General features: G+C 42.8%; 1 protein-coding gene across 3 annotated transcripts in view; it reads right to left on the minus strand.

The window, feature by feature from the left end:
* Positions 1 to 7375: 7375 nt before the first annotated feature.
* Positions 7376 to 19868, minus strand: part of IL1RAPL2 (interleukin 1 receptor accessory protein like 2) — a 556641-nt gene continuing 544148 nt past the window's right edge. For all 3 annotated transcript variants that reach the window (XM_090060565.1, XM_090060564.1, XM_090060567.1), the window contains one exon: positions 7376 to 11127. In XM_090060565.1, the coding sequence (XP_089916691.1) occupies positions 10430 to 11127 (698 nt within the window). In that variant the 3' untranslated portion in view covers positions 7376 to 10429. The remainder of the gene's footprint in view (positions 11128 to 19868) is intronic.

Below are 19868 nucleotides of genomic sequence, written 5' to 3' on the forward strand. Positions count from 1 at the left end.
TAATACAGAGACTGAATAGTTTTACAGCATATCTGCCATAAGAATCTGGCAGCTTTTTGAAAGTGGAATATTTTATCAATTTGTTTTCCTGCTTGGTCTATAGCTATAAGGCTATGTTGCTATCAAGTGAAAATGCTGACAGCTTGTCTTCTGCTTCTGTTGGCAACATGACTGTTTTATCATTTAAATGACAAATGTTTTTGCAAGATTTGCTAGCTTTTACTTTACACATTGTACAGATTGTCCATATGTCTCTTCAGAGTCTCCTTTATTAAACCCCATTTTGATTTTTTCCATGCAAGTCAGTTGGTGTGCTAATAATCCCAATGACTGAGAGGATCAAATGACTTGTCCTGATTATTGGAAAGGACACTCTCCTTTTAGTATCAAAGGCTTCAGGTCACTTCTTCAGGGAAGCAAGGTTAAGCACATTTCAACAGCAAGGAAAAAAAATCAACACTGTGCTCATGCTTGCAAAAAAACAGAAATGATCTCTTACTTTCTTATTTGCTAGTCCTATTTTCTGTAACCTACAAAGTATTCAGAGATTACTTATGTATTTTTAATAATAACTCTCAATCAGTGCAGAAAAGAAATGATTATTTTGGCAACGCTACTTTCAACGTTAGACACTTCCACGAGCTTCTCTGGGGGGTGCAGAGGGGACAGGTAATTTTGTGTATTTTCCATTCAAACAAATAGGCAACAGATATTTACAATTTTAACAACCATGTGCATTATTATTCTATCACGTTCAAGTGCACACTGACCCCATTTTCCTGCTGACCCACTTTTTCAGATAATTCCGCCAGACAACTAGGCTCAGGGTAAAGGGGTAGACATTTCAAATGCATAGAAACAGTTTAGGAACTTAACTTGTATTTTCAGACATGACTTCAGCACTTTGGAGCATCTCAGTCAGGCTTTGCTATAGTGAAGATGCATCTTAGCTGACAAGTCGTTCTTTAACTAGTACAGCTTCTACTGGTTTCCTGAAGTAGAGAAACTAGGCAGGCAAAAGCACGTGTTGATAGCATAACTGTGTCTACAATACATTACAGAGATTGCTGCCGTAGCAGTGCTGGTGAGGGGTGGGAACTTTTCACACTCCTGACCAGGGATCCAGGTTTTTCATTCCTCATGGAAAAAAAACACAGTTTTTCCCTTTTACCCAAGAAAAATACAGATTTTTCATTTTAACAGAGAAATGCAGGGATTTGCTCTTTTTGCAAAGAGCTGTCTGCAGGCAGGCAGAAGTCCAGCCTGCAAGGGTCTGGGGGGGAGCAGGAGGAGAGCAGTCAGGCAGGGGCACATGCACACAGCCACCAGGCAGCCTGGAGAGCAGCTCCTGCAGGTAAGTGTCGGGGGGGATTGAGACCTTCATAGGGAGGGAGGGAGGGAGGGAGTTGGCCAGGGTGGGGCAAAGCAGGGCTGGGGCTGTTGCCCAGCTGGTCAGTGCAGGGGGCTTGGGGCTCAGGGCTGCAATGCACAGCTGTGGGGGCCCCAGTGAGGAATGGGATGGAGCTATGGGTGGCTCATCTAGGAGGCGGAGGGGAGGTGGGCCTGCACACACTCCTGGGGAGGCAGTGGGGGCATATGCTCCACATAACTGTGCATGAGATGGGCTGTCTGCTGTGGGCTTGGACTCCCTGCCCTGCTGCCCTTCCCTGGGGCCTCCGCAGCCCAGCAGGTGGGACCTGGCACAGCAGGGCAGAGTGGGGCTGGGCAGGGAAGCTCCTTGCCACCGTGAGCCCTGCACTGCCCTGGCACCACGCACCCTGTCTGCTTTGGAGCAGCAAGGGCACAACCCCACACCGCTGCCTCTGCTGCTCCAGTGTGGGCAGGAGATGCATTGCCAGGAGAGGATGGGGCTCACAGTGGCAAGGAGCTTCCCGACCTGGCCCTGCTCTGTCTAGCCACGCCGGGTCCGACCCACTGGAGGCTCTGGGGGAGGGCAGCAGGGCAGCCTGCACCTGCCCCTGCCCCATGCACAGATCTGGGGGGCACATGCCCACCCTGTTTCTTTGGAAGTGTGTGCAAGGGGTGGGGAGAGCTGCACCCTCTCACCCAAAGCAGGCAACTTGCCCCTCCCCCCAACCAGGCACCACTCTGGCTGTGCTGCCCACATGGTAGGGGGAGCCGGGCTCCCTCCTCAGGCAGCAGCTGGGGCTCAGGTGCTGCTGCAAGTGGAAGGGGGCTGCAGACCTGGGTGCCTAGCCTCATAGCCTTGGCAGCTGGAGGCCCCATCTGGCAGAGTAGGGGGGGCAGGGGGCTGTGGATGTGGGTAAGGGGCACCAGTAGGGCTGTAGAGGCTGTAGGGGGGAGTGAGGGGCACAAGCAGGGCCGAGGGGGTTGTGGGTGGGAAGTGGGGGTACTGTTAAGTCCCAGGGGACTGTGGGTGGACAGTGAGGGGCACCAGCAGGGCTTGGGAGTGAGTGGTCTGGATCTGCATCCTGCAGGTGAGCTAAGGGGCAGGGGGAGCTCTGATTTTCCATGATACAAAACCTAAAATCAAATACCAAAATTTATAGGTATTTAGAATTTATTTTACTATAGTAATTGAGACACTGGTAGGGCTTCCACATTGCTTTAACATTGTAAACATATCAAAACATTGCGTTCAGTTGACACCTAGATATTATATATCTCAGTGTTTCATTTTAATTGTGGATTTGGGGGGTTTTATCAGAATTTGCAATATTTTTTATCAGAGAATTTGTGATTTTTTTATCAGGAAAACCAGGATCCCAGCTCCTGACAGCTATGTTGGCAAACCTTTTAGACTAGAAACAGAAATTGCATATAAACAGGTTTAAGTGATCAGAAACTGGTTTAAACCTGTAACAGAACATAGGTTTCAAAATGGCTGAAACTGGTTTAAGATAAACGTGATTGAATGTAGTATCACACTTAACTGATTTGGGTCAAACCAGTTTACAGAACTTCTGGCTCAGACCTCTTCCTGGTTAAAGTAAGATCAGAGTCCCCCAGCATCCCAAAATGCTTTTCAGCTCTAGACTGGGCTGGGCTGGGCTGTCTGCTCCAGATGGCAGGGCTGGCCCTACCTCTCTCCTCCCTAGCCGGAGCTCCAGCTCCCCTTCTCGGGACCCCAACCAGCACCTGGCCATGCCGTTCGCCCCGCCCCCATGCTAGCTAATGCTGAGAGGTGTCTGTGTGTGTGTCTCCAATTTCACTGGAAAAAATGCAGACAAAACAGCATGAACAACTGGTGCCACCTTAGTCAGGGGGAGCATGTGCCCCCCAGCAACCAGTCAGCAACCAGGGGAGGGGGACAGTCCCTCCACAGCCAATCTTGCCAGCTAGGAAGTGGCCATGGCACTCCCAGAAGTGCCAGTGATGCTACATCTGGTGCTCCCGCTCTCTGGCCGGCACTCACAGGGGGAGCACTGGTGCTCCTGCCTGCCCCACCCTTCCCATTGCCTAACTGGGGAGCATGGCTTGAGGGGCTGATAAGCTTTGTGTTCTGATAAGCTCCCTGCTGGCTTGCTTCAAAGCCTGCAATCTGTTTGTGATCAACAGGGGACAGAGAAAGGTGTAAGAAATGACCAGGTTTGCAATGAATGCAGTGCCTGTCAGTTTGCTGCAGACAGTATGAAGATGCAGGGAGACTGTGAGTGAAAAGCTCAGTATCATCAACAGATGTATGCACTAGACACAAGCAGTCCTCCCTCCCCCCGCCTCTTGCCTCAGAGTGCTAGCCAGGGGCTGGGGCCTCATAATACTTCCTGCCCCTTGAGTGGCAAGCGAGGCAAAAGCCTGGCAAGGTCTGCTTTCCCCTCCCCCTCCAGGCACACCCCGGCTGGGGACTGTGCAGACCAGGGTAGGGGTTTAAACCCCTCCCTAATCACAGCATTCTGCTGGGGCCTGACCATGCCCCACCTCAGCTCAGCACCATAGAAGGGAAGGGAAGGCTTGCTTTAGCACCCCCCAGCTTCTAGCCTGAGCCACTGAAGGCATTTGCCTGCATTTCCTGATTCAAAAGTGAATGTCTTCCCACTTGCAAATCAGTTCAATCCCTGCAGGTCAGACTAACCTGTAAAGATTGATTCAATTCAGGCTCGGCCTTTTTGAAAGTCTGTCCCTAGCCTTAAACACCAAGCCTAAGTCCTGTTGATTTTCAAGGAGTCTTGGGCTCTCACTTACAAAAATCATTTTGGAAAATGGGACTTTTTACCCCAATCTTACTTGACAAGATGTGTCAAGTCTTCAAGATAACTGACCTGCATACTTGGATGAAGATAGTACTGATAATGCTCATCAAAGGAAGTGCTGTTTATTGTCTTGGAATCCCAGGGTTTATTTTTGTCAGGAATTTGGTTCTGAAGCCATTCCATCAATACCAGCTATTTAAATCGTATTTGCCTGTGATTTTGCTGCAAGTAGCAGCATGCAGTCTTGATATGATACTTCTATCAGAATGTCCTCATTCCTGTCTTGAATGTTTTGTAACTTGCCTGGAATACAGGGGAACTCATGGGAGACCCGCAGAGCAGTATTATGGCTTTGGCTATCTTATCCGCCTTGCACCTTGGCAGTGTATTGCAAATACACATCCACTGATTTGAACAGAAGCTCGGCATGGACCGGGTCTTTGGGTCAGACTGCACCATGGTGAGACGCATTCTGTACTACAATTAGTGCAATAGGTCAAAACTTTTTGTCTTACCTGTGTCTGTGATGCAGAACTGGCAATAGATCCATCCTGTTCTGGCACTCGGCAAGCTGAAAGGCATTCTGTGCTTTCTCACCCTCTAATCTGACGTTTCAGTTGCAAATGTGCCTATCTGCCCATGAGCAGAGTCCATAACTCCACTGCACTAACAGCTGTATACTGCACCTGGAGTACTGGGATGTGATACCGAAGGCGGCAGGATGGGAAAGCTACTTCTAGGTTGAATGAAAACTGAGCAAATGGAACAGGCTGCAGAGAGACGTCCTATGTGACCATTCCTAAATGTTGCTGTTTTTCAGAGGGAATTCCTGGCCCCAGCCTGCTGTAAAGTCAAAGCCTTTTCAGTAATCTAGTAACATGCAAATGCTACATCTGTTGGGTCAGCCAAAACCAGTTTTCCCCTTGTCATGTTATGCATGGTGGTCTCACACTTGCTGGCACATTTGACAGGGCTTGGGACTTGTTTTGTACTGAAGAAGTCAGGCCCTTCCAGGTACTGCTGGGCTATGCCATAGGTCCAGAGAAGGCTACATACCGTTCACGAGATGATGTGACTAGAAAAGTATACCAAAGCTTTTGGACTTGTAACCTCCAGCTTCAGCTAGTAACTGCTCTGTAAGTTATCAGTTTGCTTGACTCATAGACGGTCCAAGAAGCAGCCTTTCATCTCCCATCATTTCCTTACTTCCAGTAAAATTTTAGTATCAGGTTATCAAGCCTTAAATGCTCTTTCCTCTCGCCTACCTGGACTATGGCACTTGCACATGATGAGTCTACTCCCATATTCAAATTAGTTCAGCAAATGGAAAGTGACAAGCCAGTCTATGAGAACGAGGGCTTTATCCAGTGAGCACCCATTAGTTCCAGCTCCTCTCGGGACTGGGTCTAGTTACACTGTCTATTATGAGGCTATATAATATGGATATATGATTAAAAAGCTAGTGATAAAAAAAAAACTCTGCGCGCTTCAACTGGTGATGGAAAGGGGTACCTAACCAGGTACTGAGCATTATTCATGAGTTCATTATAAACTAAAGGGGAATTATGAAAAAGTGACAAATGTGCAGTAAAGTGCTGTGGACTCTTCTACGGCCTAGAGAGTCTGCAAATGACTCTTTTAGGCTGTGGTTCTATGAAGCTTTTAAGCCTGTGCTCACGCTCCACTGAAGTCAACAAACCATAAATATGTTCGGCATTTTGCTGACTAATACCAAATAAAGAGAAATTCCTGTGAGCTGATCAGATGTATTTTGAAAAATCATAAGGTTTTGCGTTTTTTTAAAAGGCATTAGTTATTTTTTTCCAAGTCCATATCTTGCTTGTAAGGAAATGCATTGTATTATTTTGTCCTGGAAGCACAGCCCTATCGCACAACAGTTCTGACCTGGGACAAAATAAGTATAACTGTAGGCAGATGAAATAAGCAACTGGTTATTAGATGCTGTATCTATTCCTCTTTTATATAATTTAGTAACATTTTTAAGGCCTGATCTGAAGCCCACTGAATATAATGGGAATCTTTTTTATTGGCTTCAAGAGGCTTTTGATCACACATACGGAGAGCGGATGGCACTATCTAATTATACAGCCACTTTAAGAGAAGTGGATATTAATTATTTAAACTGGTCCATCAACTACCTCTCGGTACAATTCACTGAACCTGCTCAAATAATCTTAAGGACCGTCAGTATTCACTGTGAACTGGCACTTCAGTCAAAATTAAACCATCTTCGGTCTGAATTTCCCGCACTAATAAAGTGGCCAGAAGGACTGAAGACATTCCTATTTCCAGCTCATTTGTATAAATAGCCTCTAGATCATACTTGATTCTGGAACATGTTCCACACAATAGGGCAAATTATGTGAACTCATTTTCTCTAAGTGCCATTTTTAAAAGAAGCACAACCCAAATCAGAATAATGTAGTGCTTATGGTTTCAGCACTTGCTGTCTGCAGAGTCCTCCTCATTCTGAAGCCTGAACACTGTGATCTTTGCTGCTACTTCTCCTCTTCCACTTGAATTTCACATGCCTCCATGCCTTTGTCAGCCAAAACCTCTCTTTCCTCCAGCAAAGTACAAACAAGCATTTTGTTTTTCTGAAAGAAAGCAAAGCTAACCAATGTGCTGTATGCAATTCCTTATGCCAGCTAATGAAGTTCACCTAGAGGTGCTGGAACAATATTAGGGTGCTAGTCACTTTGCACTGATCCAGCTCTCCCTCAGGTCAACAGAAAGTTGTTACTGATTTTAATGAGATCTCAATAAGCTCCGCCAGGCCATTCTATCCAGTCCGCAGGACCCCTAAAAGATTTAGAAAATTAATTTTTATCTGCTCCTGGCTGCCTGTCATGTGGTCCTCGATGGCTTGCCGAAACTTAGTAAGCGGCCCTCCACCCAAAAGAATTGCCTGCCCCTGCTTTAGCTGCAAGCCATCCCTACACCATGGGTCAAGCTCATAGTCTCTGCCCCACTCAAGTCCCAGTTAACGCTGACTTCCACCTCCAGACAATATTTACTGGGACCCTAAATTGCCACATAAGGACATGCTAGATTTCCACTGTGCAATATCTTTCAGATACAAGCTGAAGTGAGTGATATCCTTCATGAGACCTAGTCCCCTTCCCCACACTGAAAGCAGAGGGGTACAGCAGGTTCCAATTTATGTATATTTTGTAGCAGTACTTGATACACACTTCGAAAACTCAGACTAAAGCAGATTGTGACTCGTCATCTATAACTAAAATATATAGGTACAGAGATACACAGTGGGTTCTGAAAAATGACAGAAAAACTGTTCTTTTCATGTTTCCCCAATGTAAACGTAGATGTATTTGCTTGTTGAGTATCTACTGCTTCAAGAGACATATTGTGGCCAGGCAACTGAAATGGCTACCCATGTTTAATCATTGCAAATCAAAGAAGCAGACAGACCTGCATATGTTTTTAGAGTTTGCATGCTCAATACAGAACTAGTAGGTTTAAAAATCTCACTGAACAGTCTATGTGAATTAACCAGATTTTAGAGTAAGGTGAAAATGAAAATAATGAAAAGTACAGCTTTTCACTTCAACATATGCAACTCTTCATGCAGGATTTTCTTTGAGTTTTCTTAAATTACACTTTGCATTAAAGAACATAGCCAGTGTAAACACAATCGGTAACACTTATAAAACAGTGCAAATTTTGTAAAGTTCTGGGGTTCTTTTTAAATACAGGTATTCATAATGGAGGTAAAATCATCTTCTTCTATAGAAAAATATTCATATTAAACACCTACATATGTTGAACTTAACTTTACAAAAGAACAAGCTATAGTTCTGCATCGTGTAATAAATAAATATCATTTCTAGGTTCCCACATTTTGTGTTAAGTGTCAAATGCATGTATGTCTAGAAAAGTAAGGGGAACTACTATTATTGGGAACAGAATGAAAATATTACAGTTCATAACTGCTGTGAAAGGGAACAAAAGGAAGTTGGTAAATACTGTGAAAGAAGCAATGGGAAAATACCAGACATTTATGGATTATTGCACATTTGAGATCATCCTTATGACTTTTGGGCAAATCCTTACTTCTTTGCGTCTTAAGTTGGTCACATCATCTTTACTCATGATTTAAGAACGATTTGCCAGGTCTAGCTCAGCGACTGACTGAACCATAGGCAGCTGTGTACAGAGTGCAGACTTTAACTCATGCAAACAAAAAAAGCAACAACACTAAAAAGAGAGTGAAATATGGGCAAGGTTGCCCTCCATAAAGAGGATTCAATCCTGCACATTTTACCGAGGCATAAGTCTCACGTTGGGTGTAATCTCACTAAAGCCAATGGTAGTTTTGCTTTGCTAAAAAAAGCAGTTGTGTTGTTTAGAGCAGTGGTCTCCAAAGGGGGGGGGGGTGTGCATGCCCCCCAGGGGGTGCGCAAGACGATCCATTGGGGTGAGGGAAGAAAATATTAGAACATCTATGTATATTTATTTTTTATTTTAAAAAAATAAGAAAGAAATTAAGGTTTACTAATATTTAATATACGGATTGACGCTGGCGCCCTCACTCGGTCCGTACGTCAGACGGTCACGTGCCACGTATGGGACGCGAGGTATCCTGAGGGAAGAGTGGGAGTTCCACAACACGGAGGTACAGTAGTACAGTGTACAGTGGTCTCCAAACTTTGTACAGTGTGACACTCAGTAGTACATGTATATAATTTATAAATAAATAAATATACATATATTGGGGGTGCGTGCTCAAAACTTTTTTACTGATAGGGGTGCACAATCAAAAAAGGTTGGAGACCACTGCTTTAGAGCATTTTCCTTGAATGCAGTGGTCTCCAAGGGCCTGATTTAGAACCCTTAGTCATGGGAATAGTCCTTTTACAAGAAAGCTCCTTATATAATTAATACAAGACTCTAACCACTTGTATGATGCCTTTCATCCAGAGCTCCCAAAATGCCCACAGTACAGGATAAGGAGCATAACTCTCATTTTACAGAACTACTCACATGAGTGAAAGATTCAGGATCTGATTGTAAGAGCTGCTTAGGAATCCCAGCATATAACCAGAAGCACAGAGAAAAGAAATACTTCTGCTTCTGCTTCATATTAATAAGGTATGTATGTTGATAGGTAGCTATAGAGACAGTATGTTCTCGGTTTCATAACTACATTTCAGGTGATTATCACTGCAATTGAAGTTCATATACTAGTAAACCTGAATAATTTAGCACTTTGCCTTTGAATATTGCTCTAGTAACTCTTTTCTATTGCTGACATTCTAAGTAAAAGTGTAAATTTTAAATTGGAACTCTTGATTTTGGAAAAAAACCGAACCTATGTAAAATTACATTGCCATTAGTACAAATCTTACAACTGCTCAAGAGATCTTAAGAAATTTTAAATCATGATTTCATTAATAGACAATTAAGTTTGTACTGAAAATGTTTAAAAAATTGTAAAATTGTGAAACAATCTAACAATCCACAGAAAAGTTGTTTAAAATCATTTTAGATGTCTGCCAGTATTCTAGTAATTTGTTGAATATAAACACATTGCTAACCATTGACTAGGAATCAGATATATTTCAATAACAAAAAAAAATAGATGCTGACATGAGCGGGTGGTTTACTCCGCTGTTATTTTCACTATGTACTTTATTGGTAAAGCTAATAGCTCTTTATCCACATTGTTTCAACTGGTCATCTTCTAAAATGTATCGTGTGACAGTATTAGAGGAAGGGTTTTCTACCACTTTCTTTCGAGAGTGGTTCATTAAGTGTGCTCTGTGTGAAGGACACATTTGCTTTCACAGAATGCTAAGTTTAAAATTTGCAATCCATACTAAAGTTTATATTTTCTTTCTTTTTTAAAAAAAAATCTGTAAATATTTGAAATGCTATTACATAAATATGGATGTAGGAGATCAGAGACAGCATTGAACTTCCATCCATCCGAGATTGCAAAACCTACTTTAAAATTATGGTATATATTTTTCTCCCCCTCTCTTTTAAAGACTCAAGAAAACTGTACATTAAAAGATATGAACTACATATTGAACTACAAAAGAAGGTCCCCTTTGCCAGTAATTTGGAAATGTAAACAAAAAAGTTCAAGTAGAAAAGTGAATAAATGTGCCTTTGCTTCAAACATGTTTTGGCACCACATGGCATCAGTTAAAGTTTTTTAAAATGTGTCTTCATGGTTCTCAGAAAGCATCTTCCAAGAGTTCTCATCTTCACTACCAAATATCACTTGTGAAACTAAGCTCCCTTGATGATAACGGTAGCAACGGGTTGTTTCTGTGAAACTCTTGGTTGTCCTTCACTGTATTATTAAGAGGTAGCTGTCCGTTTAGAAGTGTCAAGGGTATGTTACAATAGGTGTGATGGTTACTTATGGAAGCTATCGGCAAGGTTGCCGCTGACACGTCGTACTCATATCCTCGGCAGTAGTGTCTCATTTGCATGGAATCAGTTTGGTGGTAATCCGCTAAATCTGCTTGTGAGTCTACCAGCGTGGCAGAGGCACCCGTCACAGCAATGGAAGGTACGGTTTGAAGGTCTCCAAAAAGGCCTTGCTCTGCAGAGTCCAGGACTTGGCGCCGAGATACGACCTCTTTCTTCTTTGCTGGCATTTCAAAGACTAACCGCTTCCAAAATTTAGAGTTAAGTTTGCTGCTTTTTGGGCCCTTCCACTTGACCACTGACAGAAGCTTGATGGTGTGCTTTAAAGACTCCACTTCATGGTAATTCACTTTCCCTTTCAATTCAGTACACTCAATCAAAATAACTTTGATTTCTCCACTGACTAGCATGTTATGGAGTCTGTTTTCCATCTCAAAAATACTCCATCCTCTCCTGAGAACATAGTCTGGAGTTAACACGATAATGAGTCTTCTGCTTTGCTCAACACATCTTGTGAGATCTTCAATGTATGCTACAAATTATAGAAAGAGAGAAAGAGTAAAATAAAGAACTTTATTGTGTTAAGACAACAGGCTTGCAAATAAGCATCTTGCATTTTACTAAGGACCTGCTTACCGCTTAAGACAAAGTGAGTTTTGTGAAATAATCCAGGAAAAATAGAATTGGACATTAAAGGCTGACATGTCTCTATAGAATTGTTTAAAAAAACATTTAAAAAAAATCTATATCCTGATTGTTTTACCATATTAGTTTTACAGAATAAGATTTATATCATTTCCTCAACGCCTAAATGCATTTCAAGAACTTACAAATTACCAATTTTCATTTATTGAGAATGTGTGTGTATATAGATAAATATACTCATATATATATATATAGAGAGAGAAAGAGATAATATGTAACTTCTGTGTAAAAGTGTAAAAACAACAACACTGGTTAAGTCTACCACTAACATTTCTTGGAACGCAAACTAAGGCAACCAGCTTTGAGGTGTAATAAATGTAAGGATGTAAGCATTCTCCACGGCATATGAACTATGGCTATCAGAAGCTCAGGAAAAAATAATGTACTAAACGCATACATTTGTCATTAGGTAGGGTCACTGTGGGTAGATTATGCTGCCTTCTGAATACACATAAACCAAAAGGCAGGATACCAGCCTTGCTGATTCAATGGTCTCTTGCAAAGTACTGAAAATCTGTGCCTCTGTAAGACAATTAGCAGAATCATATTTGCTCATAGGGGAAAGCAGAACATTTCAGCACACGAAAATCACTTAGAGAGTTTCTTTTTGGAGATGCCACTGAGAAAGAAACTGTGGACACTACACCATTAATGCATGCCAACTCTTTGCAAGTCCCTGGTAAGCATGCGCCATCTTCTGATTCCCAATGTCAATTGATCACAGCAAGAAAATATTCTGGAAACTGGATCTTGGTCTCTGTGCTCGACAGGCCCACAAATAGGAGGGGAAAGAGGTGCCAATCAAGCTAATTTGACAAAGATCTCTTGAGGTCAATTTACAGAGGTCCTGATGCAAAGACCCTTCAAAGCTAGAAAAAAACGGTCGTGAATTTTGATGGGCTTTGACTTAGGCTAGGAAAAAAAAGATAAAAAGTACTGAGAAGAAACGTGCAGTGATTGCAAACTATTTTGGCAGCAAAAAAGAGGGAGGAAGCACTTTACTTGTTACTACGTGATCTGTCCTCACCAGGCTACTCAGACATGGGCAGTCCGAGAAAGGAGTAGAAGCAGGTGTTATAAATGAAGACTTGGACACAGGAGCTGCACAGAACAGGTCTTTACTCAGCACAGGGCAGGCGCTGTCTTACACAGACTGCCCTCTAACAGGAACAATGGTTACAATTCACAGACCCGATCGACATCTGTTACTGCAGAGACTTCTTTTTTATAGTCCTCAGCATCATACCGTAGCATGCTTATTGACACCACTTCCAGTCAAAGAAAGGGCTACAAGATAGGCAGACAGAAACATTCTAAAATAACTTAAGTTCATGAGCCTGCCTTGGCCGGCAGCTTTATTTCACCACTTAGCAGCAAGAATAGCTTGTTTCACAGATGCAAAAGGCAAATTTTATACACCCTACAGACAAACAAAAAATTTAAGACACATACATACATTACAAATGTTTATGCAACAGTCCCAATTTTTAGCTCATGTTTCATGACTAGCTATTCATGCAGCATTTACAGTTACTTGTATATTTGTTCTTAAGATATTCTATGGAGAGGAAAAAAAAAGAAACATTGGTCTGTCTAAAAGGTTGACTTATGGAGGTAAAAATTCAACAATTCAGGAGTTGAGGGGAATTAGCCACAATGGGGAAGTTCTATGCAGAACAGGTGAAACAAAACTTAAGGAAAGGTAGAAATGTTCAATACAATGGAAAGAGATTATCCCAATGTATCAACAGCTCAGACTCTTCATTTTCTTCCTTTCTTTCTGCTCCCAAAAAGAAAGAAGTTAGGTGGGAAGCTTCATCATTAGAAGTTGGATCTGCAAGATACAGTAAAACAACAAGCTATCATGCATCTCTCCTGATATATTTTTTATCCCTCTTTCAAGAAATTCAGAAGACCGGTGTAACAAAAACCTATTCTTGTTCTGCAGGACACAGGCTTGTTCAGTCACTCCCAGGACGCCCCACATACCCAGGTTTGTACTATGCAGAGCTCAGCATGTACTCTACCCATCTATTATGAAATCAAAACACTCAATCATCTTTTTTAAAAGCAACTGTGGTGATAACTTTAATGGCAGCCATCAATTTAATAACCCTTTATATTAACTCAGTTGAAAACTCACCAGACTTAGCTTTTTTTATCCTCTATAGCTGAAGGGCTGCTGGGTGGGAGGAACACACCTTATTGCCTCATGCAGGCTCTTCTCCCTGTGCTTTTTTCTCCTGTGTTTAGTTGTGTTCAGTTTAATTGATAGAAAATGCAACACTTAGTGCTTTGTCTACTGATTTAACCCTTATGAAGTTACCTTCATAAGGTGTCCTTTTTCAAACCCTCAGGCTCACAGCTGGGTCAAAGATAGACACGATCAGTGGCGCAGGGAGGGTGAGTTCAGAATAGCACCTTTCACACAACTACAGGCACCCTTTTGTGTAACCCAACGAAAAGGCAAACCGATTTGGAAACAGTCCGTGGCACGTGAGAATATCATCCTTCCAGTGGCTGCAGAGCAATGCTTTGGTTTCAGCCTGGGACAACCGTTACACCTAGTGGGAACTGAAAGGACAAAACTCTACACATCTCACTGAAAAAATATCTTTGTTTTTTTATGAGAGGGGGGGTTGGAGGGAAGAAAGTAGTTGGAGGTAGAGATGGCAACATGTATGCAATTTGCAGGGCAACTAGAGGCACAGTGGAATGGGTCCAGTATCTCATCAGCAAGGCAAGGCAAGCAGGGCCAAACCTTCATCCCAAGTCGGCAGGAATTTTGCCCTTGTCTTCTGTGGACCAGACTAGTGGCTTAATCTCCTGAACCGCTTACTGCCTCTTGCCCCCTGAGGCTACTCGCTATATTGAACAATGGACCCTCAGTGTTTACTGCAAAAGTCTTGAGCCCAAAGGCTTGCAGAAAACAATAATTCTTTTTGCAATTTCTTAGCTGGTCTAATAAAAGGTATCATTTCTGAACCAAGAGCTCTAGATTTTTGCATTTCTAAGTAGTAAGTACGATAGTATAAAACATTGGCGACACATAGGGGGTGCATGCGGGCGCACATGCACCCCCTGGGATTGGCCATGCACCCCTGGAAGTGCCAGCCGTGAAGCTAGAATTGCCGGTGGAAATGCACTTCTGGTTTTGTGCCCCCTCCCTGGGTTGGCAATTGGACCCCCCCCCCCCCCATACCCCGGTTGGTGATCTGGTGTCCCCACAGACTCGGAAGGCACCAGTTGCCCATGGTTTAAAATCCATTTAACTTACAGTGGAAAATGGTAGTATGAGAACAAGGACGTGTTCTTTCCTATCCTATGACGTAACATTTGAGCCTTTTGTCAGGCAAAACTACACCTTGAGTAAGGATTAACTGGAAAACTGAGAAAGAGCTTCAGGACTCGTTCATTTTATTACATTCCCAAGATAACTGCAGCCGGCCAAAAGATTTCCAGATAGAGCCTTTTATTTTTGGTCCAGAAAATCCTCCTTCTCGCAAACTGGATCTCTCCACGGGAATATTTCGATTTCAATGAAATTTCATTTCAAAACCAAAATGGAAACTATTTTGATGAAGTCAGAATGGCCCGTTCCAAATCTTTATTCCAAATGCCATTTCTTTTCAGCACTGTAAATCTTGTATTAGCCAAACTAAACTAAAATCTCAGAATTCGAACGTGACCTTTTGGTTTTGTTTTTTTAATTCAGAACAAAACCAAGATGGTGGAATTGCCCTTGAAGCAAATAGCGTGAGTTTTCAAAATTTAGATGAGCAATGTCAAATGTCTCATGCTATTACTAAGAAATTATAGGGAGCAGGAACTTTTAGATTCATATATAAACATGGGTATAAATTATGCCCTTTCAAAGCTTTCCTTCAGCAATAACAACAGATCAGCTGACAGCAAATAAACTGGTACTCGCCAGGCACCGTCAGCAAGTAATGAGGTTGCATCTGAAATGTAAAGAAGACCCGAATAGCGTTGCACATATTACATATTCAAGAACCTAATCATGTAGAACTGCCTTTTACGATGTTAAATGTGCAACTGTAACCAGATGCTGAAGGAAGAGACAGACAATTTCACAGGCAAGCAGACTGACAGTCAGGCAGTAAATGGCAATTTAAGCAGAGAAACTAGGCCAAGAAAGAAAATATTAGGACTCGTGTTGAGCCTTAAGGAGATGTTGGTTTGGACAAAAGAATTCCCCAATCACCAGCATATTGCAAGGACTGAAAAGCTCAATCCTTTTTACATCCGCAATCCCTGGCAGCCTGAAATAACCAGCCTTGTTGCCTGTAGCTACATAACAATCAACCGAGGAACAGCCATTTAATGAAGATTAATTCAATCCCAGGTTTCCTCAATAGACGTTTCTGAAACCCGATTCCGATTACTTTGTTACAACAGAGATGGCTGTGTGTATTATTTCTATTATAACAGTGCCCAGGAATCCCACTGCTGAACCAGGACCCACCGTCCTACACACCGCTATGAGCCCCGAACAACAGCTTTCAAGTGAGACCATCAGGGATGGACACAGACAGGCGGAGAAGGACAAGCAAACAGTGGGACAATATTGGACAGTATCACAGGGCGGTCTCAACACACCGACTTGTTGTCAAGGTACCTTGCTGGAGGCAAGGGAGGGGTTTAAGGCAAGATCCCTAGTAAGCGTGCTGCGGTGTGCATTTGAAACTTTGACAGGGTTGTGAAGGGAGGGTAGCATCACAGCCAGACAGCGGGCTGGGGGCTGCTTTGCAGAGATTATAGGAACTGAGGGGACAGACTGTGAAGAGCCTTGAAAATAACCTTTCCTACTGCTTCTAGGGATGAACAGACAGCAGGATGCCAAGAGCTCCCTTGCTTGTGCATCTCCAGTGCTTGCACCCATTACATGGACAGTGACCTCCATAACCTCAGGGTAATGAATGTAACTTAGTGTCACACTGCTGTCCTCTCAGGAAAGGGAAGGCATCCCTCCTGGGTAGCTGGTGCCTTCTGAGGAAGATGTACTTGTCCTGGTGGTGTTTGAAATTTATACCGTATTATTATGACATGCCGTTCTTCAGTGAATGAGGTGTAATTTGAAGATGACTGAATAAATAGGGGTTTCATGTACTTTCTTAATGGCAGGTCAGTCTGGCTGGCATCTCAGTTCCTGAGTAATTTCCATAAGCCAGGTTCTTGGGCACTATGATAACTCAAAGAATAAAATGATCAAGCTGCCATGAGTTAGCCAATTGTTCGTTCCATTTGGTGTCTAGATTTTCCCTTGTCTTTATTTTTCTTGGGTTTGCAATCATAATTCCAAAATCCCTCCATGTTTCCATTATTTTACGTCAGCTGAGAGATCTAGTTTAAAGTTGGGGATTAACTGTAGAGAGGCTGTGGTTTTGAAAGGAAAATACGACAATAAGTAGTCGATTCTGATTGAATTTCAGTGGTAAATGTGTAACTTAACTCCCCAAGACTCATTTGGAAACACCAACCTCACTGTATTTTGGGGTTTTTAGGTCTCTACAGCAGTGGTTCTCAGCCTTGTTGGACTCAAGGCACCCCTTGGAAAGTGTCAGCTCTTACTTTTCAGTTATTTTTGGCTACCAGAAAATAATAGAGCAATTCTTCTGTTGCAAAGAACTCACAAAGCCCACAACGGGGCAGGGTGTTTTTAACACTTTGGATTCCTATTTGAAATCCCCAGGTTTGTCTTGTGAATCATGTTTGCACACCTACCGACCAGGGTTAACTGCGTGTAGCATCCTTGAAAGGATTTCAAGGCACCTCAGGGTGTCATGGGACCCTGGGTGAGAATCACTGCTCTGCAGGAACTGAGGAAGAACGAATTCAGCAAGAGAAACTGCACAGGGTCAGAAGTATAAGCTTGCTGGTTTTCTGGTCTAAGCAGAAGAAATTATAGAATGGAAGAAATGAGATCTGCTAGAAACGCTTGATAGCCACACGCAGCCAGATCTTAGTGATCACAATGGTATACGGCTGTCACATTCAGTGACTCTTCAGGTACCCGTGCAGAATAGCATACAAACTCTCACCTTTGTCTTCCAAATCCGGGCATCATTGCTGTTCTTCGTGGACACGGAGAACATCATTTTAGCTGAGATGCACGGATATTTATTTAAAAAGCTCTGCTATATTATGTCCTGTCCATGATATATTATATCCCTGCTCCTCGCTGCAGACCTCCTACCTGTTCCTCCTGCTCTCTAGGTAGAAAGGTATGTATGTGTACTGGGCAAATGCCTCCTGTCCTCACACTAAGCAGGGCAGAGCAGCCACTTCCACTTCCCTAATTCTGAGGGCCAGTTAGTGTCAACGATATTGAAAAGAGGTGCCAGGAAGCTCTGTTAGGTGACCAATTTGGACTCCTTAATGGAGCGGACCCTATGCAGGCAGAGATGAGAACTGACATGCTTGAGCTCCTTCCAGTTTCTCCCCACCATGCTCCCAGGTAAGGCACAGTTCACTGGTACACCCCGCAATGGTATTATGGGGAAATTCAAGCACTACACAATGCAGATATCAGAGCCTGGCAGTCTGCCCTTGTCCAGTTTGCCCCTGCAGACCAGCATGTCACCAATACGGAAGATCCCTTTTGGTCTGAGCTGCCTCAACTACCGACTTTGTACAACAGCACCTGTTTCATGCTCTCCCCCTGTTACGAACAGAGGAGTGGGGACACAAGCGCAGGGCCCAGATACAACACAAATGGCTCTGTAGGATGTTCCTGCTTCCACAGAAGAATTCGGTGCTGGGGACCTGGATGTCTGAGCCCGTGTTATGGCCCTGCTGCAGCCCCATGCATAGTGAGCCCACTTCTCTATAGTTTATGCATAGAGAGGGACGGCTAACTATACGCACATACAATGCACCCTGGAATAAAATATGCATCTTGTTTTTGAAAGACAGAATGAAAAGAAAAAAAGGATTTTTTCTTGTAGTAACTAAGCAGCAGCAGCAGCCAGTAAGTTGCACGCAGATTTTACTTTTGCTTTCACCCACTAACAAGCAGAAACTGCTCTTACTGTATTTCTCATATTTAATGCACCCTACAATTTCCAGTAGCTATTTTTTGGGGAAAAAACTCTTTGTGTACTCCTCAGAAGCTAGTTAAGAATCAGCTGGATATGAACAGCATCAATCCTGTCCATTGATTTTACTGAAGCAAGTGCTACTTTGTACCAACAATCCTTTTACTCTTTTATACATCCAAATAGCCACTGTATGCATTTGCCTCAAGCAGGCAAATCAGAACCATAATGGGCACCCTCCTGTGGCAGCACCTTAAAATTGCAAAGATTAGCTGAAACAAACAGCTTTTTTAAAAAAAGGCATTTTTTACCCTGCTACTGGGATCTTACACATTTAAGTACACAAAACAAAGATATAGGATGAAAGACATCAGACTGTACGTGGGATAGCGCGTCATTACACTAAATGTCATTAACACCATAAAATGACCAAATACAATGCATGAAAGAACAAGCATTCCCCCCTCCCCCCCCAGCAAAAAAACAAAAAAGAAACCCTGGAGAAGTATATAAAAAAGAGCCTGATATTCACACAAGCCTCCTGCATCTGAGAAACTCATTAAAAAATAAATTGCATACTAGCTTATAAAGCGTTCCTGCACAGTATTATTCTGCAGCACATTGTCTGTTTTGTTCATAATGCACTATGGTCCCTAGCAATGCATGGTCAAATAGAAGCAGGTATGTTCCATATATGTTTGGCAGATAAGTCTGTGTCTAAATGTTCTTGTTCTTTAATGAACAAGAACATTTTCCCCCCCCAAAATTCCCCCCAACATTTTCCAGTATTTTCCCCCCAAATTCAACCCCTCCCCAGTTTCCCCGCTGCAAATCCAAAGTACGTAAATCATGCTCATTTCCAACACATTTTATTCTGCATTGTCGTTAAGTTTGATTAAGCATTCTTGAGGTTCTGTATGACAGAATCAAGCCCTTTCATAATACTGAAGCACTGGGAAGGGAGAGGAGAAAAGCAATATTAAATGTATGAATGTTCATAAATGAGAATTGACATTTTCAGGTACCCTACATTTTCAGGAGAGGTTTAATGAATATCCAGAAAGGTGACAAGTATTTGCTGAGTGTCTGAATGATAAAAATAGACAAAAATAAAATATCACGCTGGTGACTACAGCAGTTGGGAGAAACAGACTCCTTTCAGATACAGCTCCACTTCCAATACGTTTATCATTAAAAGGCTGCGTTTAAATGCTTTTTAATTCACACGGTACAACTGTTACAGTAAAAACGCTGCTGTTCTGCCTGGATATGAAAGAATATGACTCACTATAATCTCTGTTAGTGCTTAGGTCCACCATGATTTTTAAAACAAAAATTTTGTATTTTCCCACAGGAATTCCTCACGTATTCATCTAAACACTTTCAAGCCGCAAAGGAGTATATTTGCTAGCTTGCACTCACTGTCGTCTCTGGCTGGGGCAGCACGGTCTGGCCTGGGGCAGCCCTAGGGGCGCCTCCTGCCTCCAGCCCCAGGCGGACTGCAGCTGGA

This window comes from Crocodylus siamensis, chromosome 8 (genome assembly GCF_052110815.1).
Source record: "Crocodylus siamensis isolate JL-2025a chromosome 8, ASM5211081v1, whole genome shotgun sequence".
NCBI classification, from domain to species: Eukaryota; Metazoa; Chordata; order Crocodylia; family Crocodylidae; genus Crocodylus; species Crocodylus siamensis.